This window comes from Salvelinus alpinus, chromosome 2 (assembly GCF_045679555.1).
Source record: "Salvelinus alpinus chromosome 2, SLU_Salpinus.1, whole genome shotgun sequence".
NCBI lineage: Eukaryota > Metazoa > Chordata > Actinopteri > Salmoniformes > Salmonidae > Salvelinus > Salvelinus alpinus.
Window position 1 is genome coordinate 29,230,308 of NC_092087.1, and position 22,585 is coordinate 29,252,892.

Genomic DNA, 22,585 nt, shown 5'->3' on the forward strand with positions numbered 1-22,585 from the left:
CCTTAAACACTTCTGCGAGCAGGCCTTTCTAATCAACCTGACCTCATCCCGTCAGTCGAGGATGCCTGGTTGTTCTTTAAAAGTAATTTCCTCACCATCTTAGACAAGCATGCCCCTTTCAAAAATGCAAAACTAAGAACAGATATAGCCCTTGGTTCACTCCAGACCTGACTGCCCTTGACCAGCACAAAAACATCCTGTGGCGGACTGCAATAGCATCGAATAGTCCTCGTGATATGCAACTGTTCAGGGAAGTCAGGAACCAATACACGCAGTCAGTCAGGAAAGCAAAGGCTAGCTTTTTCAAGCAGAAATTTGCACCCTGTAGCTCTAACTCCAAAAAGTTTTGGATCACTGTAAAGTCCATAGAGAACAAGAGCACCTCCTCCCAGCTGGCCATTGCACTGAGGCTAGGTAACACGGTCACCACCGAAAGAATCCGTGATAATCGAAAATTTCAATAAGCATTTCTCTAACGGCTGGCCATGCCTTCCTCCTGGCTACTCCTACCCCGGCCAACAGCTCCGCCCCCCCGCAGCTACTCGCCCGAGCCTCCCCAGCTTCTCCTTCACCCAAGTCCAGATAGCAGATGTTCTGAAAGAGCTACAAAACCTGGACCCGTACAAATCAGCTGGGATAGACAATCTGGACCCTCTCTTTCTAAAACTATCCGCCGCCATTGTTGCAACCCCTATTACCAGCCTGTTCAACCTCTCTTTCGTATTGTCTGAGATCCCTAAAGATTGGAAAGCTGCCGCGGTTATCCCCCTCTTCAAAGGGGCTGACACTCTAGACCCAAACTGCCCTGCCTCTCTAAAGTCTTCGAAAGCCAAGTTAACAAACAGATCACTGACCATTTCGAATCCCACCGTACCTTCTCCGCTGTGCAATCCGGTTTACGAGCCGGTCACGGGTGCACCTCAGCCACGCTCAAGGTACTAGACGATATCATAGCCGCCATCGATAAAAGACAGTACTGTGCAGCCGTCTTCATCGACCTGGTCAAGGCTTTCGACTCTGTCAATCACCGTATTCTTATCGGCAGACTCAATAGCCTTGGTTTCTCTAATGACTGTCTTGCCTGGTTCACCAACTACTTGCAGACAGAGTTCAGTGTGTCAAATCGGAGGGCCTGTTGTCGGGACCTCTGGCAGTCTCTATGGGGGTACCACAGGGTTAAATTCTCGGGCCGACTCTTTTCTCTGTATATATCAATGATGTCGCTCTTGCGGCGGGTGATTCCCTGATCCACCTCTACACAGACGACACCATTCTGTATACTTCTGGCCCTTTTTTGGACACTGTGCTAACTAACCTCCAAACGAGCTTCAATGCCATACAACTCTCCTTCCGTGGCCTCCAACTGCTCTTAAACGCTAGTGAAACCAAATGCATGCTTTTCAACCGTTCGCTGCCCGCACCCGCCCGCCCGACTAGCATCACCATCCTGGACGGTTCTGACCTAGAATATGTGGACAACTATAAATACCTAGGTGTCTGGCTAGACTGTAAACTCTCCTTCCATACTCATATTAAACATCTCCAATCCAAAATCAAATCTAGAATCGGCCTTCTATTTCGCAACAAAGCCTCCTTCACTCACGCCGCCAAACTTACCCTAGTAAAACTGACTATCCTACCGATCCTCGACTTCGGCGATGTCATCTACAAAATAGCTTCCAATACTCTACTCAGCAAACTAGATGCAGTCTATCACAGTGCCATCCGTTTTGTTACCAAATCACCTTATACCACCCACTACTGCGACTTGTATGCTCTAGTCGGCTGGCCCTCGCTACATATTCGTCGCCAGACTCACTGGCTCCTGGTCATCTATAAGTCTATGCTAGGTAAAGCTCTGCCATATCTCAGTTCACTGGTCATGATAACAACACCCACCCGTAGCACACGTTCCAGCAGGTATATCTCACTGATCATCCCCAAAGCCAACACCTCATTTGGCCGCCTTTCCTTCCAGTTCTCTGTTGCCAGCGACTGGAACGAATTACAAAAATCACTGAAGTTGGAGACTTATATTTCCCTCACCAACTTTAAACATCAGCTATCTGAGCAGCTAACCGATCGCTGCAGCTGTACATAGTCCATCTGTAAATAGCCCACCCAATTTACCTACCTCATCCCCATACTGTTTTTATTTACTTTTCTGCTCTTTTGCACACCAGTATCTCTACTTGCACATCATCATCTGCTCATTTATCACTCTAAATTGTCATTCTTCGCTATTATGGCCTATTTATTGCCTACCTCCTCATGCCTTTTGCACACACTGTATGTAGACTTTCTTTTTTTCTACTGTGTCATTGACTTGTTTATTGAGTTATTGGCTTGTTTATTGTTTATTCCATTTATTCCATGTGTAACTCTGTGTTGTTGTCTGTGTCACACTGCTTTGCTTTATCTTGGCCAGGTCGCAGTTGTAAATGATAACTTGTTCTCAATTAGCCTACCTGGTTAAATAAAGGTGCAATAAATAAAATTAAAATTGAGTTAGTGGCGTTGGAAGAGTATCCAACTGTACAAAACTCTGAGTCACATGTTTCTTAATCACACTCTGCAGGAGATGTGATGCTATTATCACAGCAAACTTTCCTTCTGGCGATGTGGCCTCCTGTATACAGGGATCGGTTGTTATTCTTTCAAGTGTTATGCCTTCTGTGACAAACTCATTACTCAAAGTTGACAACAGTGTCTGAAATGGCAACACTATCTCTGCTACTTTCACCATTATCTGGGTATGTGTAACGTTCAATTCCTCTTCATAATAGTCCCTATATTGTACGCAACTAGCCGTCCTCCCTTTCCTACGAGCTATTTCCTGTACCAATATACATAGAGGAGTGGTATCGTTCTCCAGAGACTCTAGTACCCACTTCCTTAACTTACTACCCACACAAACTTCTGCCCCACTCATATTAAATTCTGCTCTCCCAATTCCCTGTAACGTTAATGCCTTGTTTTTTGGGACCCCATAGAATGCACTGATATAGGTCCTGCCAGAATCTGCAACTAAGGACTGACCCTTGACCCCTCCATCATACCATCTACATTGATGGATGTCTGTCTCTGTCACTAGTTCAGGCCCTAAATGAGTTTGAAAGTATGCTTTCATCTGCTCATATGCATCTTCTTCCCCCTGTCGCTTGACAGTAAGAATAGTTTGCTTCCCATATTCTACCCTTAGGACGTTGTCCAGAGTATAATTACCCCAACAAGCCTTCTTTCCCCAGGTTCGTGGTCTACTGGTGTCCAAAACATTCCCTGACCACTTCACTCCCTTAGTTGCTGTACTAAAGGGCATTACTGGTGAATACAACCTCCTTTTACGAGATAGCACTTCCCCCACACTATCCTTTGCTGCTCCATCATCAGCCTGTCCACGCTATCAACCTTCTGAAATGTTTTAAGTTCGGGTAACATTAATCTGAAAGTTATCGACTGAGCTTCAGCTGATCTTGAACCCTGACACATGACGTATATTTGTGGCAACAGAGAAAATCTAGATTCGTTCTGTAAACTCTCAGTATTACTACGTTCCTTCCACACTCCTGTCTGTAATAAAACCACACCTTGTTTAGAACGACCTACGTCCTATGTGCTAGTTCTGTTATCAAGTGGCTCCATCCGTATCACCATACCATCATGATTAGTGACCTGTCTAGTAGTCGTAGCGTTAGTATCAACTTTACCCCAATGCATTCTCGCGTCTTCATATTTGGCAACCCATTCTATGTTAATAGTCAATCTATCGTCTTTACATGGTTCATTAACCATCAGAGCAACCAACACTAAAATGGTGACAGTTAAAATCGCTCCCAGACCCACCCCAACTGCTTGTCTACAGTGGACTCTACTCTTTCTCTCTCGCTTTAGCTCCGCTTCAGCTATCATGGCGACTTCTAGCTCACCCATTATGCTGTGGGATCTCGCTTCACGTGAGAAGTGTGAACCCACCGAGGAGAGGCTGTGATCTTTACTGTTGCGGTTGCGGTAAGTAGTACGGTGTGTGGTCCTGACCAACGCTGTCCCAACACCCTCGCCTGGTGGATCTTGATGTACACTCGATCTCCAGGAGTCAGCCCGCGCTCTCGGTTATCTACTGGCGCCTGTTCCTCGTGTGCAGCTTTCACCTGGGATATACACACTGCAACGCATGGGTCATTTTCTGACAATATGACAACATAGATTCTCCCATTATTGCCAAATCACTCATTTGTGACATGTGAATAACAGCCCCTGGAACCCTCATCGGTCTGCCAGTCACCACTTCGTGTGGCGTGAGTCCAGTAGTGGCGTTAGTTGACGCCCTCATTGACATCAGTACCACGAGTACATTCGTAACCCAGTCTTTCCCTTCGGTACCTAAAGTCTTGGCCAATTTCTCCTTAATCGAATGATTCTGACGCTCCGTAATCCCTGCCGCTTGCGGCCTATATGGACAACGAAAAGCATGGGAGATTCCCAAAGCCTTACATACCGCTTGTAGCACTTTAGAAGTGAAATGCGTTCCTTGATCGGAATCTAATGCCCCAAATAAGCCCCTTCTCGGTATCACTTCCCTCAACAAAGTTTGTGCCACAAAGTTCGCTGATGCTGTGGAAGTTGCAAATACTTCTGTCCATCTTGAAAATCTGTCCACCACCACCAATACATGGGTCTTCCCCCTGCTTCGAGGGAGTGGCCCTATAAAGTCAATCTGCAATGACGTGAATGGTCCTTCCGGCAAGGGTTGCTGTCGGGCAGGAGTAGGCATTGTTGGTGCAATATTATGTTGGGCACATATCCCACATCTTTTAACCCAGTCCCGAAATGTTCCTAACACACCCTTTCCCCACCACGTCTTCTTGAACTGGGAGTACATGTTCACAGCCGATTGATGAGTTGGTCCATGATACATTTCAGAAAGAGTAACATGTATCCCACTTGGCGCCAATGGCCTTCCAGTGGTAGGGTTATACCATAACCCTTCAATGTCTACTTGGCACCCCTGCTCTAACCACTCCCACATTTCTTTCTTGTTAGTTTGCTGCTGTAAATCTTTTAGACTCACAATCCCAGCCTTCTTATTCACAATATTTACAAGTGGTTCTCTAACACTTTCTCTCACCAAGGCAGCCGCCTTAGCCATTTCGTCTGCTCTACGATTACCTATGGCGATTTTATCTGTGCGACTAGTATGAGCTTCACATTTCACCGCTGCTAATTTACTGGGTAACTGACATGCTTCTAATAATGCCTCTTCCTCCAGTCCATTTTTTATTGGTGTTCCTGTCGCTGTTAACATGACTCTTTGTGACCACAATGTACCATGAACTACTCCAAATGTATACCGATAATCCGTGTATATTGTTACCATCTCCCCTTCCGACAACCTACAAGCCTCGGCTAGTGCACGTAACTCCTCACCCTGGGCTGACACCGAGGCCGACATTGGGTCAGCCTTTACTATTCCCCTGTCATCACACACAGCGTACGTTACTCTCTTCCCTTCTGTGGTCATGTAACTAGAGCCATCTGTATACAATACTTTTCCCAATTCTAATTCTGTCTCTTGCAAATCAGGCCTAGGTTTTGGAGTAATCTGATCTGGGATACATGTATGCGATTCACCTTCCCCAGGCAACGGCGTTAACGACACAGGATTCAAAGCACCAATCGTATGAAATTGTAGATTTTCCCCATTTAACGTTAACTCCCATTTTGTCCATCTTGCACTAGTAACATGCGGTGCTTTCGTGCTGTCCACTATGGATGCTACTGCGTGTGGAACATACAAATCTACTTTTTGACCCATTGTAATGGAAGCCGTGTTATGCAACACCATTTCAGTTGCCTGTACCGCCTTAAGGCACAGTGGCATTCCTTTTGCCACCGAGTCTAGCGATTTACTCCAGTACATTACCCGTCTCGCTCAATCCCCAACATGTTGCATAACCACCGCACCACAATGTCCTTCTTGTTCATGAACAAACATTTTAAAAGGTAATTTTAGGTTTGGCAATCCCAATGCTGGCGCTTGACACAATTGCTTCTTTAACTCGACAAACGCTTCCTCACACTCGTGATTCCACTCTATCCTCTCATGGGGACCCTTCCCCCCTTTCGTCAACTCTGTAAGTGGCTCAGCAATTTCAGAGAATGACGGAATAAAATGTCTAACAAAATTGAAAACATGCGAGGAGTGTTTGGCCGTGCCAAAGAACGCATGGTTTCTACCCAATCCCGGGTAATGTGTTTCGTGCCCTTAGAAATCGCAACCCCAAATATGTTACTTCTTGCTTTAGCTAGTTGTGCTTTCTCATACGATGCCTTATGACCCTGTTCCGCCAAATAGTCTACCAATGCGGTGAGGTCTCGCATATGAGTTTCTTCGTCTTTTGACGCTAATAACAAATCATCCACGCATTGTACCAACACAGAACCTTCAAATGTACACCCTTTTAACGATTGTTTCAATGCAGAATAATACCAATTGGGACTATTTGTAAATCCCATCGGTACTCTAGCCCACGTAAATTGCTCCCCCTGGCAACAGAACCCGAACCAGTTTCGTGACTCCTCAGCCACCGGCACAGACCAAAATCCGTTTTTCATGTCTAACACACTGTACCATTCTGAGTCTGAGGGAATAGATGCCAATAGGTCTGCCAAATCTGCTACCACTGGTGTGATTTTCACTGCATGTTTGTTTATGCCACGAAAATCCACAGTAATACGCCATTCTAGTCCTTTTTTTACTGGGTATAAAGGGCTGTTGCATCGAGCTGGTCCGCGGATCACTATGCCACGTTCAAGTAATATTGGAAGGTCCTCTGCCACCGATTTCTCAGCCTCTGATTGCTTCATTGGTGGCGGCGGTTCTCCCTCAACCACAAAAGGCTGATTAGCCCACAATCTAACGCGTCTTTTGCCCATAATGGATGGTCCTGAAACAACAATTGCTCTGCTTTCGCCGTTCTTACTGCCAATTTTAATTTGTTACCTTTTAGAATCCATTCCCCCGGCATCTTGCAAAGACTATCCAACCGAAACTGTGATCTCTATGAACCACTATTGATCGAACGGAGGCCATGTACTGCTATGCAAAATGTTCCTGTCCCGCTGCTTTTAAGAGGGTTTGCTGCTGCAGCGGCATTTCCTCCCAAGTCAGCAGGTTCCAGTACCACCCTACAATCCCTTTTCCAATGACCCTCAACACTACACCTAAAACAGGCCTCTGTTGGTTTTCTTCCGCTCCGTTTCCCTCCCTGTCCCTTTGTCTTATTTGGGCCATTGTAACCACTGTTAGTGACTTTCACTGTGGCAGCATTAACCACTCATACTGCTGTGGAGTAAATGGAATTAGATTCTACTCTCAACGCTGCTTGTACTATTTCATCCCAGTGAGAATGCTGATCCACCAACCCTGCAATAGCTGTTTTGATAACAGGTTTCAAACCTGTCATCAAAGCTGATGTACATATTCCTGCATTTTGATCATATCTATCCCCCATCGTCAGGTTAGTACGCAACGCATCATCCATCCGATCCACATAATCGCGTACTCCCTCTTTCGCACCCTGAGTACAGTTTCTAATTTTACTAGCATCTGGTCGGAACAACACATTCCCAAACGTAGTTAAGAATCCTTAAATTTCATCATTGGCTGTCGCTGGGTCACACGCTTTTCGTCCTGAGGACCAAGCCGATGTTCTATACCCCTGTGTGAGTGTTGGCAACATGGCTCTTGGCAACAGCAAGTGTACAATATGATCGTAATCACCAGCATGCATGGAACCCAAAAATTATACAGTGTCTCCTCAAGAAACGGATAAATTCCTGTCCCTCTCTTACTGGATCTGGTGCTTCTTTCATAATACTACGCATTTCGCTCACGCTCAATGGCTGATGGTGATGCTGTATTTGTATCCGTACTTGGGGCTGCGCGTCATCTGGAATAGGGTTGTTCTCCCCTGGTACTATTTGTCCCGGAAAATATGTAACCGGGTTGCGTGTGTTCGTGCCGGTCTCACCTCTCTATGATTACCTGGATCATGCTGATCAACCATCCAGTCCGGGACCATTATGTGCGGACTCGTAATGTGACTGTACCCCGCCTCTCGCAACCCATATCACTCTTTTTCCTCTTTAAGAGAGGGTTATAATGGTTCTCCCCCAGTTATGACCGGTTTCACCTTATAGCATGGGGCGAATGGCAGAGGAGTTGCAATTGCATATACTCCACCACATCTATTCTGATACTGTTGAAGCGTAACCCTGAGTTGTTTAATTTGGTTTTGCCTATCCTCAAGATCTTTCCCTAACTCTTGATTTAGGTTTGGACTTTTCTCTAGCTCATTAGCCAATTCCTGTTTCTGTTCATCTAATCTATGTGCATGCCCTTCGGATATTCCTAGTTCTTTTATTTGTCGCCTCATTCTTGTCTACTGCCTGGTCCATTTTACCTAGCAGATCTTTCTTTTTCTATTTTTCTATTTTTATCCGCTGCTGATAAAATGCTGTGATTAGGATGCCTGCGTATTGTGGTTTGGACCGTTCTCTGATCTCAGTGTTCCACAGTACGATTGCATCCATACACTCTTGACTGTTTTTAAACTTTCCATCTACTGGAAAATGTTTACCAATTTTGTCCAATTTCGCTCATTTTCCCCACCATTTATTTGGTTCTTGGTTTTGATCATACACTTTTTTTTGTGCCTCTAAGGCTACGGTAACATTTTCCTTTTCTATTCCTGTCTCAGCGTCACCCCCCATCAGCATTAATTGATAACAGTCTAGCCTATTAATAATTTGGACACTTTTGTACCTTTATTAGTGCTTGTTTATGCTATCATTTATCGATTCACATCCCGATAATCTTGAACCAACTGCTCTCTTTTTGATATCGTCTAATATTGGCCACACATTCATACACTCACACATCTCGCTGCCTCACGGCCCCCTGCGGCTGGGACTTCCTTCTCTTTTACAATTCTCGCAAGGGAATTCCCCCACTAGGGACCTATCCTTTACGGAACCTACCCTCCCCTGTATTGTCACTCCTGGCTCTCGCAGAGAAAAACCTCCACTTGGGATCTATCCTTTATGGAACCTACCCTTCACTTATTTAGCCTGGCGCTATGGATCTCGCAGAGAATCACCCCCACTCGGGACCTATCCTTATGGAACCTACCCTACACCATATTTTTATGGTCCGTATTCTATAATTATTCAGACTACGATTCTCATCTCCCCAAGATGTCAACATGAGTGGTAACAGGTGTAGGAACTTGCCTACCTTATTTGCTGTGCCAGCTCCTGTTTCACTGATCTGGACTCTTTGGTTTGATTCAAATTCGTGGTGAATCCTGCTGACAACGCCAACTGTTAAAGGACTCTGAGGCCATGAGAAACAAGATTCTCTGGTCTGATGAAACCAAGATTGAACTCTTTGGCTGAATGCCAAGCGTCATGTCTGGAGGAAACACTGTAGGGCTTGTGGACAGCTATACAGACCTGTTCAATGGAATCGGAAAGCTGAAATGCACTACATGACCAAAAGTACACCTGCTCGTCGAACGTCTCATTCCAAAATCATGGGCATTAACACAGAGTTGGTCCCCCCTTTGCTGCTAGGACAGCCTCAACTCTTCTGGGATGGCTTTCCACTAGATGTTGAAACATTGCTGTGGGGACTTGCTTCCATTCTGCCACAAGAGCATTAGTGATGTTGGGCAATTAGGCCTGGCTTGGAATCGGCGTTCCAATTCATCCCAAAGGTGTTCGATGTGGTTTAGGGCAGGACTTTGTGCAGGCCAGTCAAGTTCTTCTATACCAATCTCAATGGACCTCGCTTTATGCACAGGGGCATTGTCATGCTGAAACAGGAAAGGGCCTTCCTCAACCTTTTGCCACAAAGTTGGAAGCACAGAATTGTTTAGAATGTAATTTCCCTTCACTGGAATTAAATTAAGAGGCCTAGCCTGAACCATGAAAAACAGCCCCAGACCATTGTTCATTCTCCACCAAACACTACAGTTGGCACTATGCATTCGGTGTCACACCCTGACTATAGAGAGCCCTGGTATTCTCTATAGGGGTTTAGGTCAAGGTGTGACTAGGGGGGTGTTCTAGAATGTGTATTTCTATGTTGGTGGTTTTGTATGGTTCCCAATTAGAGGCAGCTGGTAATCGTTGCCTCTAAATGGGGATCATATTTGGTGAGCCCTATCTCCCACCTGCTTTGTGGGATATTGTTTGTGTTAGTGTGTTTGGGTACTTCGTCTTCACGTTCTTTGTAAGTTTTGTGGTTTTGTTTCTAGTTTCACTTTGTATTAAAAAGATGTGGAACTCAATGCACGCTGCGCCTTGGTCCGCTCATTTTGAAGTTCGTGACATTCGGGCAGGTAGCGTTCTCCAGGCAACCGCCAAACCCAGATTTGTCTGTCAGACGAAAGGTTTGGAAGGAAGTTTTGTGTCAACACAAACTCTTCAGCAAGAACTGCAGCTTTCTCAAGAGTGAGATCCTTGTGCTCATAAATGTAGGTAGCAACCCTGTCATGAAGGCAATTCTTGAACTGCTCGAGAAGTATGAGTGTCTTTAAATCCTCAAGGTCCTTGATCTTTTGAGAACCACACCACCGATCTCTCTTGTTCTCTTGTGAACTCAATATGGCTTTGTTATTCTCTACGGGCATAAACAAATATAACACAAAAACATACATTCAAATTAATCTAATTCATTCAATATATAGCCCAGCCGTAAACTCAACAACAGCATATTGTATACTAATGTTGGAGGACTTGTGTTGTCTGTTTGTATAGCATAAAGTAACAGGGCTCATTCGCGCACAGTTTCAAGAATTTGTGAAATACCATTTTCTTTGAAGCACATAATGTTTATGTAGAGCATGTGCAACAATCATTTTGAAACCTCTTGTTAAGGCAGTTAAATCTCTCTGTGATTTGGCCCACAATCCCATTAAAGCGACCTTGACCACAGCACAGGGGAGGGACAGGGGTGGGACAGGGGAGGGATAGGGGTGGGAATTTGAGGAAAAAGGGAGGGACAGGGGTGGGGGTGTAATAATAGATGAAGGCTGGCTGCTCAGTGCCCATGGGCCATGTTAGGACTACACTACAACAAAACCACTACTTCTGTTCACTGTGAATGTCTGAAACCTATGAAAGTTGAAACCTACCTACTTTCCACATCCTTTGCTGCACTTTAAATCAAACTCATCGTCAACTTTCATATACACTGATTTCTCCTTATTTTACAGACTCTCTCTAGTTTGGGACGTGGTATGTGATAACACTACAGCGATAGAGCGAAAGCAACATGAAGGTGACAATCCTGCTCATCTGCTCCTGCCTGGTCTGGGGAGGCCTGGGGAAGCCACAGTTTCCTGGTAATACACACACCTGTCAATAAATGTAATGTCTCTTAACAGCATCCAGCTGTTTGACTGAAATCCACCAGGAAGAGCTTAGAGGGGACACATACTAACACAGATCTATTTCGTTCCCTCTTCTCGCTGAAGTGTGCACTTGTTCACTCCCATTCATATATTTGAAAGGAAAGGGACAGGTTTAGGAAATGTAGTGGAATGATCCTTTAGCACATGCTGACACCAATCCAATGCTCCTATAATCCTTGAGGAGGAGTGAATGAGTGCACACTTCAGGAAGAAGGGTAGAAACTAAATTGGGCTTTGATTTATTGGAGATGTGACACATGCAGAAGTCTTCAACTGCTCTCATATATGAAGTTCCACTTCTCTGTTGTTTATGGCATCCTGTTTAGAATAACACGGCTTGTTAGAGTTATAACTGTCAGTCTATTGAACCCACTGAACATAATTCACACTGCATTAACAATACGATGGCTAGTGAACCTCCATTTTCTCTGTTCTCTCTACAAAATGACCAGAATCATTTAGCTCCTGAAATATTATGTATAGATAAGGAGAGGTTCACAAAATGGATTCCAGATGTGTAATATTTGTCCCTAAACAGTTATAAGATTAGGTTCCTTCTTCTTATCATTCCTTCTTCTTATCATTAATGTATGTGCTAGTGTATAATAGGCAACGTGATTTCAGAAATAAGATGCTTACATGCTGGAGATGTCCAAGGTCATATGGTTGGCAGTGGCCGACCCTACAGAACATGTCATTATGAATACAGTACATGTGTATGTGCTTATGGTCATACTGTTGGTCCCTGATATTATCGTCCATACTTGTTCATATTATATGTCATGCTGAGACTTAAAACCAGTAAAGAAATATGTTACTCACAAAGGAACTTTGACATTGTCTGGCAGTAAAACATTAATTAGGGAGGTTATATTTAGGTTATGAAATACAAGTAAATAAGGAAGTGATATTTGGAAATAATGGACAATGCATCTTTTCTGTGTTAATCAAGTTTTTGTCCATCAAAGAATGCTTCCCTGGATAAACCTCAAAGTGTTTTCCATTTAATTGGGGCATATTCCGTCCCACTTGTCCCAGTACTTTCGCAGGTGTTACAAATCACTTCTGCTGGCCTCTTTCCCTCCTCATTTAAAACTAAAACTCTACCTCCGTGTTGCAGACCAAGAGAAAGATTCCCTGTTCTGGAACACATGGGCCCAGCGTACTTTGAAGAATGCCCTCACACTTCAGAAGCTCAATCAAAACACTGCAAAGAACCTCATCCTCTTCCTTGGTGATGGTAAGCCATGATTACAGGAGTCTTTTTCATTCCATGAGTATGTGCCATACTGTATGATGAAGTGAAGTCTTAACTCTATGAGCTTATGTGCAGCATACAGATGTAATATTTTTATACATTTCCAGATTATCTTTCCTAGTGGTTGTAGAAAACTAGTATTTTGATGATAAGTATATCCTCCTCATCAAACACAGTCGTTTCCATCTAAACATTCTGGAGGATTGACGTAATCCAGTCAGAAGTAAATAGTATTTTTCAGACCTTCTAAATCGAATGTTGAATATGGGAGCCATCGAGCATTAAACCAACATGCTTACAGTTCCAATGGATCACTTTGCTTCTGCTTAATATTATGTTATGTAGTGACCCATTAAACTGCCCTCCCCCCAAAGGATCTTAACTGTCGATGTTTTACATGTAGCAGCATACAATGTACCTTACTCTATCATGTATGACAACCATGCTTAAAACAATCATGCTGGATAAGGTGAAAGTCCACGTCAGTTCACATCCTCTACAAAAGCATCCATTTTGATACCTATATAAAAACAAAGGGAAAATAGATAGTCATTTCAAAAAATACAAATTTTGTTATCTCAAGGCAGATCTCAAGTAAAAGCTCTTTTGACGGGGTTCTTTACCACCAAATGTAGAGTTGTTTGTTCAGTGGGTAGAGCCATGTTAACCAGATAAAAAACCAAAAGGTGTAAATGCATGAGATGGAAAGGCTTTCTATCCTTTAAATAGAATCACACCATAACAGACCGAGCACTGCTTTGCTTTTGTTGTGTAGGAATGGGCATTCCCACAGTGACGGCAGCACGAATACTGAAGGGGCAGCTGAGCAGACAGAGTGGGGAAGAGACCCAGCTGGAGATGGACAAGTTCCCCTTTGTTGCGCTTTCCAAGGTCTGACCTGGTCTGTTATCATATAGAAAAGCTATAGAATAGCTTGCATTAGTGATCTGGAAGTAATGAATGGTTCACCAAGAGCAAGACCAATATACCCGGTCACATACTGTCTATGTCATACGATAATAGTGTGTTATTATGTTACATACTTGGCAAGAAGCCACACATCATAGAACTGTCTTTATAGTTAAGGGAGCAGCACATTCCACACATGATTGATCATGTAGTAGTCTGTGTCAATAATTGTGTAAGAGTTTAGAATGTAAAAGAAATGACACAATCTGAGCGTTTCAAGGTGATGCTTGGAGGTGTGGATAACACCAACACGGCATGCAGAACAGTGTCTCCTACTACAATTCTATATAATTCACACGTTACTGTCCTGTCTCTGCAGACATATAACACCAATGCCCAGGTGGCAGACAGTGCGGGTACGGCCACAGCATTCCTCTGTGGGGTGAAGGCCAACGAGGGCACGGTGGGTGTGAGTGCAGCTGCCGTCCGTTCCCAGTGCAACACCACACAGGGCAACGAGGTCACCTCCATCCTCAGATGGGCAAAGGAAGCCGGTACTGTCTCATTATAACCCATGTTTATTCACAGTACCTTTCCACACCAGATCTACTAAGCCTTATTTGGCCAACCTGAGATAAGCAGTAGAGACACACCATGATAACATTGTAATCGTAGGCATGCATGGATCTCAATGGGGAGTTTATAGCTACGGATGTATTTTCTTAAAGGCAGAGACTCCCTAGCAGCCCCCAATGACTTAGAGACATAGCAGGAATGAAAACAAGTCTTCTGGAGTAGAGGTCAGGGGTCAGAGAGGATCAGGGATCCAATCCTTAGTGACCAGACCAGGCAGGCAGTGAACTTATAACCTGAGCCCTTCACATGCTGTAACACACAGAAATTGATAACTCACATCAGGAACAGGCTTTAACTCGTTAGTTTCTGACCCACTCATCCTCAGTGGAAATATTTGTTCAACCATAATTATCTGTCTAACATAGTAAGTACTCTAACCATGATGGGTAAAAAACAAACAAAAAAGACAGAAATTGTCATATTTCTCAAATTAGTGAAAATGTAATTCAAATCAAATCAAACTTTATTTGTCACATGCACCGAATACAACAAGTGTAGACCTTACCGTGAAATGCTTACTTACAAGCCCTTAACCAACAGTGCAGTTCAAGAAGAGTTAAGAAAATATTTACCAAAGAAACTAAAATAAAAAATAATAAAAAGTAACACAATAACATAATAATAAGGAGGCTATATACAGGGGGTACCGTTACCGAGTCAATGTAAGGGGGTACAGGTTAGAGGGAATTTGTACATGTAGGTAGGGGTGAAGTGACTATGCATAGATAATAAACAGCGAGTAGCAGTGTGCAAAACAAATGGGGGGGTCAATGTAATAGTCCGGTGGCCATTTTATTTATTGTTCAGCAGTCTTATGGCTTGGGGGTAGAAGCTGTTAATGAGCCTTTTCCTCCTAGACTTGGCGCTCTGGTACCGTTTGCCGTGCGGTAGCAGAGGAAACAGTCTATGACTTGGGTGACTGAAGTCTCTGACAATGTTTTGGGCTTTCCTCTGACACCGCCTATTATATTGGTCCTGGATTGCAGGAAGCTTGGCTCCAGTGATGTACTGGACCCTACGCACAACACTCTGTAGTGCCTTACACTCAGATGCCGAGCAGTTGCCATACCAGGCGGTGATGCAACCGGTCAGGATGCTCTCGATGGTCCCCTGGGTGTCAACAGAATTGTTCAAGTTCAACTAGAATTAGCAGCTTCTTTGGAGCTATTGATTGTCTTCAGATCTGGCAGACTATTGCACAGAATCCAAGCAGCAGGTTCAAAAACTGTTTGTGTGTTTGTTACCCAGGCAAGTCAGTGGGAATAGTCACGACAACGCGTGTGAACCATGCCACCCCCAGTGCGGCCTATGCCCACTGTGTGGACAGGGACTGGTACTCCGATGGAGAGATGCCCGCTGAGGCAGTGCGGGCGGGCTGCAAGGATATCGCCATGCAGCTCTTTGAGAACATTCCCAACATCGATGTGAGTCACATCATATAATATGGATCCTGATGTTACAGAAAATATTCAGTAATCATGTTAAAAACAGAGAATTGTTTTATTGTTCAGACAGTAATATTGAACAGCTTGCACCTGTAATGTAAAGGCACACAGATAATAATAACAGGAAAATATTCAACCCTACCAGGGATGTCCATAGAGATAATTCAAATGTTTTATTTGATGGATGTCTAGGTGATTATGGGAGGAGGGAGGAAGTACATGTTCCCCAAAAACCAGTCAGATGTGGAGTATCCTGGAGAGAAGAAACACTTCGGTACGCGCATTGATAGAAGGAACTTGGTGGAGGAGTGGAATAACAGAATGAAAAACAAGGTCAGCTGCTCTGTCTTAGTTCTTCTCTCACTCCTCTTCTACCATGTCCTGTTGTTTCTTCCTTGTTCTTCTCTGTCTTCCTTTCTCTATTTTTCTTATCAACATTTGAATAGTTTTAGGTTGTCACAGGGTTAGATCAATGCCATATGATGTATTGTTTTATCTATTAAATAAACAGAACGCCCACTATGTATGGAACAAGAAGGAACTTTTATCGCTAAATCCTAATAGTGTGGATTACCTTTTGGGTGAGTTCTTTTTTTAAATTGTTGGCTCTTTATTGATTTCAAGACCTGCCTGTTTCATCTTTTCTATTCATGTTAACCACTGATCATCTTCTCTACCTATTTTGCAATATAACAAACCCTGCTTCCTGTGTTAACACAGGTCTGTTTGAGCCTGGAGATCTTCCCTATGACCTGGAGAGAAACAATGAGACAGATCCTTCCCTGACAGAGATGGTGGAGGTGGCCATCAAGATCCTGAAGAAAAACCCCAGCGGATTCTACCTGCTGGTGGAGGGTGATTGTTGTGTTACATTTACTCTGGCACCAGTAAATACTGTATCTGTTGCATAAGTTGAATAATGTATATCATGTTGAATGTGAAGTTTGTATAGCTGAGGCTGATTTGCCAGTGCTGATGCTAGATTTTCTCATCTGCCTGAGAGAGAGAGGTTAACCAGGCTGTGCGTTGGCAGGGGGGCGCATCGACCACGGACATCACGACGGTAAAGCCAAGCAGGCCCTGCATGAGGCAGTGGAGATGGACCGGGCCATTGGCCACGCCGGCCTCGTGACCAGCATAAATGACACATTGACTGTCGTCACTGCTGACCATTCTCACATGTTCAACTTTGGAGGCTACACTCCAAGGGGGAACACAATTTTTGGTGAGCAGTGGATGATTTTGCAACAATGTATTGTACATTGTATGTGGCTACACTCAGTCATCAGTCACTTGGATGTTGTGATTAATGGTTTGTGATGGAAATCGTTCATTGTTTCCTCTCTGTCTACAGGACTGGCTCCCATGTTGAGTGATGTGGACCAGAAGCCCTTCACTGCCATCTTATATGGGAACGGACCAGGGTTCAAAGTAGTCAATGGTCTGAGAGAGAACATCTCCACCCTTGACTATGGTAAATTAAATCTTATCATCAATGGAGTATTGCCTCTGTCATAGAGAACACCACTTGGTCTTTGGTATGCCAGAAAATCATCCATCTGATCTCTTTCTCCTTCCCTTTCCCTACCTCCACCCCTCCCTTCCTTCTCTCTCTCCAGAGGAAAATAACTACAAGGCCCAGTCTGCAGTGCCGTTGAGTATGGAGACTCATGGAGGAGAGGATGTGGTTGTGTTTGCTAAGGGCCCTATGGCTCACCTGCTGCACGGTGTCCACGAGCAGAACTACATTCCCCATGTCATGGCTTATGCTGCCTGCATTGGCCAGAACAGAGACCACTGCATGTCATCCAGTAGAGCCTCTAGTCTCAGCGCTGCTCTGCCCAGCCTGACAGCTCTCCTCACACTCATCCGCCTCCTCTGCTGACCTTTCACCCCAACCCCCCTCCTGCACTACCCCAACCCTCCTCTTAGTATACATGTAATACTCCCACATATTTTTTCCCCGTTGCGATGCGGATTTTCTTCTTACCATTTTTAAAAATATTTTTTCATTCTGTAATGACCACTGCAAGGGCATTTAAAGTTAGTGTTTTGAGGGTTGGTGTTTTTCAGTCAGATGTAGTGTTAGGGAAAATAAGAGGATATCACGTTATTTCTACTTTAACATATAGGATAAATTGTGTTATTTTACTTTGGTATTGATCACTATTCAGGTAACACCAAAACTATGTGAAGAATTCTGTCATATCAGTTGGTTTAAGAGAAGGGTATATCTCTGAATTTATATCAATCATTGTATGGGGTAAATAACCTCCCTGTATTAATGACAAAGCAATGTTGCTGCCCACCTATATATTTGTTGTCTGTCAATTCCATGACTATGGATTAGTCAACTTTTCAAAGAAGCCAGTTCCTTTTGAAAATTAGAAACCTAATATAGGGGAGAGCGAGGTATGTTGTCACACTTTTCACACTGTCTAACATTTACTGAGCACATCACATCACAATGGTATAAATGTCATACCAAATGAAAGAAGGAAGTCTTTGGCACAGTTGTTGTATTCATTACATCTTCATGTCTTATATCATGACGGAGTTGTAGACCGTTAAATAGAGAGTGGGCACATGTGATAATTTACTCCATCAGCGGGTAAATTGTCACACTTCGTCGGGTAATTTGTCACATTGGATTATCAACAAATAAGAACACAACTAATTAATTGTGAATATTGATTTTATTTTCAAATTCAAAACCAAATTCAATTTCATTAAAGAACTCATGCCTAGAGAATCTGGCAAATCATGCCTTTCAATCAAAACAATAATACTGGCAGAGCACACATTAATTAAGTGGCACGACCACTTTACTTCAAACTTTGAAATCGAACGTTCTCTGGCGTGCACATAGATCCACGGTAATTGTTGTAATTGGAATATGAATGTAATGCTGCAGATAACTTGCTTAAATGTTTAAAGCCTTAACAAAACAGATGTGGTGTTTAAACACACTAATGCACTAATGCACAATTTTGTAACAGCCTATACGACGTACATCCGTATCTGACTAATCCGACTCATCTTCAGAGTCACAGTTCTGGCACACATAAATTGCCTGGCCTGAGGTGCAAGCGTCATGGGCCCATTTGTTGCATCTCACACACTTCACCCAAGTCTCCTTTGGAAGGCTTTTTGAAAATGGCTCCACACAGACGAGGCAGAAGCACTCCTCTTCATCTGATGATGATTCTTCTATGATTTTAATTTTTTTAGCTGCCGCCTTGTTCTTTGCAGATCCAGATTTTGACTCCCCCCCTTGCTTCCCTTTCTTCGGAAACAGCCTTTTGCTAGATTGTGCCTTATTCTTTTAAATTCCTAGTGCCTGCTTCACTGGTGTGTCAGTTAGAATTGCTGTTTTGCGCCAATTTCTTCCTTTGCAAGCTTGTTTTCGGGGGTCAGCTTTTGAATATGGCCGGATGTCCTCTGGAGTTGGTAGTCTGCTGTCAGCAATGACATTGCTGGGCAAGGGTGAGCTGGTGCTAGCATAAGAACTGGGCAGGTCTGTGTCTGAGCTCGTGCTAGGCAGGACTGGAATGGTGCTGGGGCCTGGCAGGTTGGTGCTGGGGCCTGGCAGGGCTGAAATGGTGCTGGGGCCTGGCAGGTTGGTGCTGGGGCCAGGCAGGGCTGGAATAGTGCTTGGGCCTGGCAGGTTGGTGTTGGGGCCTAGCAAGGTTGGAATGTTGCTTGGGCCTGGCAGGGCAGGGTTGGTGCTGGGGCCTGATAGGGTTGGGTTCTGAATGGGGCGATCTGTAACGTAGGATGGCGCAAACTCGGTTTCCAGAAATACATCTCTGTTGTAATGTTGTACCCCAGCCACCCTAAAGCCAGCCTGAATGTTCAAGGAGGTTGCAGCCAAAGAATAGGTGATTGCCACAATCCCAGGAATGTCATAAATTGACATTGTCTTCCCGGGATTGTTCCTCATCCAGGCATCACAAGAGGTGTTGATGTGTCTCTTAAGCGGCCTGTAAACAGAACTGTCTAAGGTTGAAGCCGATGAGAGCAATGGGGTGGGAATGACAGCATAAGTGAGTCCATCAACGGACAGATAAGACTCGTGGTTTTGTCCAAAAGGAGTAAACAGGGCTTCTCCTTTGAGCATTTCGTATGCTCAACCAAATGTTTCAGGAAGTCAACAGTGCACATCTTTCATCCACCCAGAGGGATTTGTCCCTCCTTTCCTACCAGGTGGCCCGTTGATCAGGAAATGATTGTGGAAGTTGACACGGGGGAATATAAAATATGGAGGTATACTATTCCCTGTGGCTGAGACAGCACAGGCCAGTGTGACGAGGGCTCCCCTTTCAGCGGAGGTCAGTGACCCTACTTGTTTGACTCCACGTCTGCCCACCACTTTGTCAGGTTTATGTACAGTGGTCACCCCAGTTTCATCGACATTGCATATGTCTCCTGGTCCAACTTGATATCTCTGTAGCACTTATGCTACATTGTCTAAGAAAGCATGAACATTTTCTCTGTTGAAGCTACTTGCCCTGGCAAGGCTAGTTTCCTCTGGCTTTCTCAGCAACAGCGTTGGGTGCCGCTTTAAGAAGCCTGTAAACCACTCCGAGCTGGCTTTTTCTTTTTCTGCCCACATTGGCGCGAACTTCAGCTGGTGTGCCACAGCAAACTGGTAGGCAAGTCTTCTGACCTCACTTGGCGACAGACCAAAATAAATGTCAGCTGACCTAGTACTATACTGAACAAGCTGCATCTCCAAATCAGGTGAAAAATGTATCAATGGTCACCCACCGTAAGGACATCCAGCCAACTTGACACAACTGTGGGAATTATTGGAGTGAACATGGGCCAGCATCCCTGTGGAGTCCATGCCCTGACGAATTGAGGCTGTTCTGAGAGCAAAAGGGGGGGGGGTGCAACTCAATATTAGGAAAGTGTCCTTAATGTTTTGCACACTATGTGTATATTTGAACAAATCTGTCACTTCATTGAGAAATGTTTAATGCTACACAAATTAATTTGTAAATGTGTTTGTATTGGAATTATTAAAATACTTTGTCAGAAGGAAAACTTTTACTATTTAAAAAAAAAAGTTCAAATAGTACAGTTGGAAGTCATTTGAAAATAGACAACAGAAACTTAAAATCTATAACAATGTAGAATAGCTGGAATGTTATGTTCAAACAAACCTATACTCAACCTTGAATGCATGAGGTTTGTGTAGAATGTGAATGGACTCAAGCCACATAGCCCTTGGGGACTCATGGTGACTGGAGCATGAACATTGAGGTTTAGCTAAGATGGGTATGAAATATAGTCCACACACTCTGGGGCATTCTTTATGTGGGTGCTGCACATTGTGCCTGCTTGGAATCTGGGCTCTGGGGGGTCTGTGTCTGGTGTCTTCCCCTTACATACACCTTCTCACTGCAGGAGAGGCTTTACTCTGATAATTTGATCTTCCACCAGCCAAGATAAGACAGCAATCTATCTGATGATATTTCTATAATCCTGTCTTATGTTTGTATGAATAATTGGAGGAATTTAACAGTTTCAAGCTTTATAACATACACATTCAAGTATACTTTTAACTGCCTCCCCTACTCATTCATATGCTTTTTAAAGTACGGTAATAAAAAAAATAAGTCCAGAATATATGGCTTCTTCTGTAATACACACACAGTTTCAAAAACTGTTTTCATTTCCTGCTTTATCACAAACAAGGTTAATCATGAACCAACTAGGATGATAGTAGAGTTGTTCCAACAGGAGAGGAGTGTTACATCTGCTCCTGTCACGCTCTCAACTGCTCATCCGGTGAATCATTGACCGGCCGACACTCCCCCAGTGCTCTTTCCCTCTCTCTGTGTGTGTATGATTGTGTGGGCGGAGACAGGTGTGCTGGAGTCAGAGCAGATCCCCACCAGCTGCAACCTGTTCCATAATCAAGACTTCTACAAATACTCAGCCCTGCCACTTCCACGCTGCCAGATCGTAATCTCTGCTCAGTCAGTCTATGGTTCTAGCCATTTGTTCCTGTTTAGATCCTGTTGTGCCTGTTTTCCCTTGCCTGATGCTGTTTTCTTCTCCGCTACAATTCTGCCCACTCTGACTCTGGTCCCTGTCTCCAGTCCTACGTCTCGTCAGTCCTGCTACTCTGTCCTGGATCCCCCACTCTACGGTTCCCTTGGATTCCCCTCCCGGATTCCCCTTAGCCTCCACACCTGGTTTCCTGCAACCCGCCTGAGCTTCCCCTGGCCTGACCTTAATCTTCCCCCTGTGTTTCAATAAATAACTTGGTTACCTCATCCCAGTCTCCTCGTCTGAGTCTGCTCTTGGGTTCACCTGTTCCGCTCCGCGTGACAAGGATACTTTTTTTCTGAGTTAGCACAAAAGGAGACCACAGCAGTCACAGTCCTTTTATGAATCCAGCATGTGAAATGTGGGTTTTGGATTCTCGAGAATGCATTCCAGAATTGTAATTGGATTCTTATTGTTTCCCTGACCACAACTCGATCTGGTAATAAGCATGTGATCCATCATCCAATCAAAAAGTTCCCCTACCTGCTACTCCCTCTAAAATATCTGTTTCAACACCTCTTCTGGAAATCACTATTTTCTTTTTCTTTTTGGAAAGTTGTGAGTCACTTTTGTGTTGTGGATTGTTCACCAGATGTTCTCATGTTGACATATGAAATGTTGGTTTTTGGATTCTCGGTTTTGGATTCGCAAGAATATTTTGTGAGTGACTTTAGTTGTGGATTGTTCACAAGATGTTCTTATGTCGGGCATGTAAAATGTGGCTTTTGGATTAACTACCTGTTTCAAATTTGCAACACCTCTCCAGGAAATCACAATTGGTTTTGCTCTTAGGAAAGTCA

The 22,585-nt window shown here is 44.0% G+C and overlaps 1 protein-coding gene across 1 annotated transcript in view; it reads left to right on the forward strand.

The window, feature by feature from the left end:
- The window catches only part of LOC139558450 (alkaline phosphatase-like), a 31,900-nt gene extending 10,547 nt beyond the window's left edge, over positions 1 to 21,353 (forward strand). Inside the window, exons 2-12 of the mRNA XM_071373587.1 lie at positions 11,280 to 11,408; positions 12,598 to 12,717; positions 13,511 to 13,626; positions 14,024 to 14,198; positions 15,529 to 15,704; positions 15,918 to 16,058; positions 16,237 to 16,306; positions 16,446 to 16,580; positions 16,759 to 16,950; positions 17,080 to 17,199; positions 17,345 to 21,353. Coding sequence (XP_071229688.1) covers positions 11,339 to 11,408; positions 12,598 to 12,717; positions 13,511 to 13,626; positions 14,024 to 14,198; positions 15,529 to 15,704; positions 15,918 to 16,058; positions 16,237 to 16,306; positions 16,446 to 16,580; positions 16,759 to 16,950; positions 17,080 to 17,199; positions 17,345 to 17,610 — 1,581 coding nt within the window. The 5' untranslated portion in view covers positions 11,280 to 11,338 and the 3' untranslated portion in view covers positions 17,611 to 21,353. The remainder of the gene's footprint in view (positions 1 to 11,279; positions 11,409 to 12,597; positions 12,718 to 13,510; positions 13,627 to 14,023; positions 14,199 to 15,528; positions 15,705 to 15,917; positions 16,059 to 16,236; positions 16,307 to 16,445; positions 16,581 to 16,758; positions 16,951 to 17,079; positions 17,200 to 17,344) is intronic.
- The last annotated feature ends 1,232 nt before the right edge of the window (positions 21,354 to 22,585 follow it).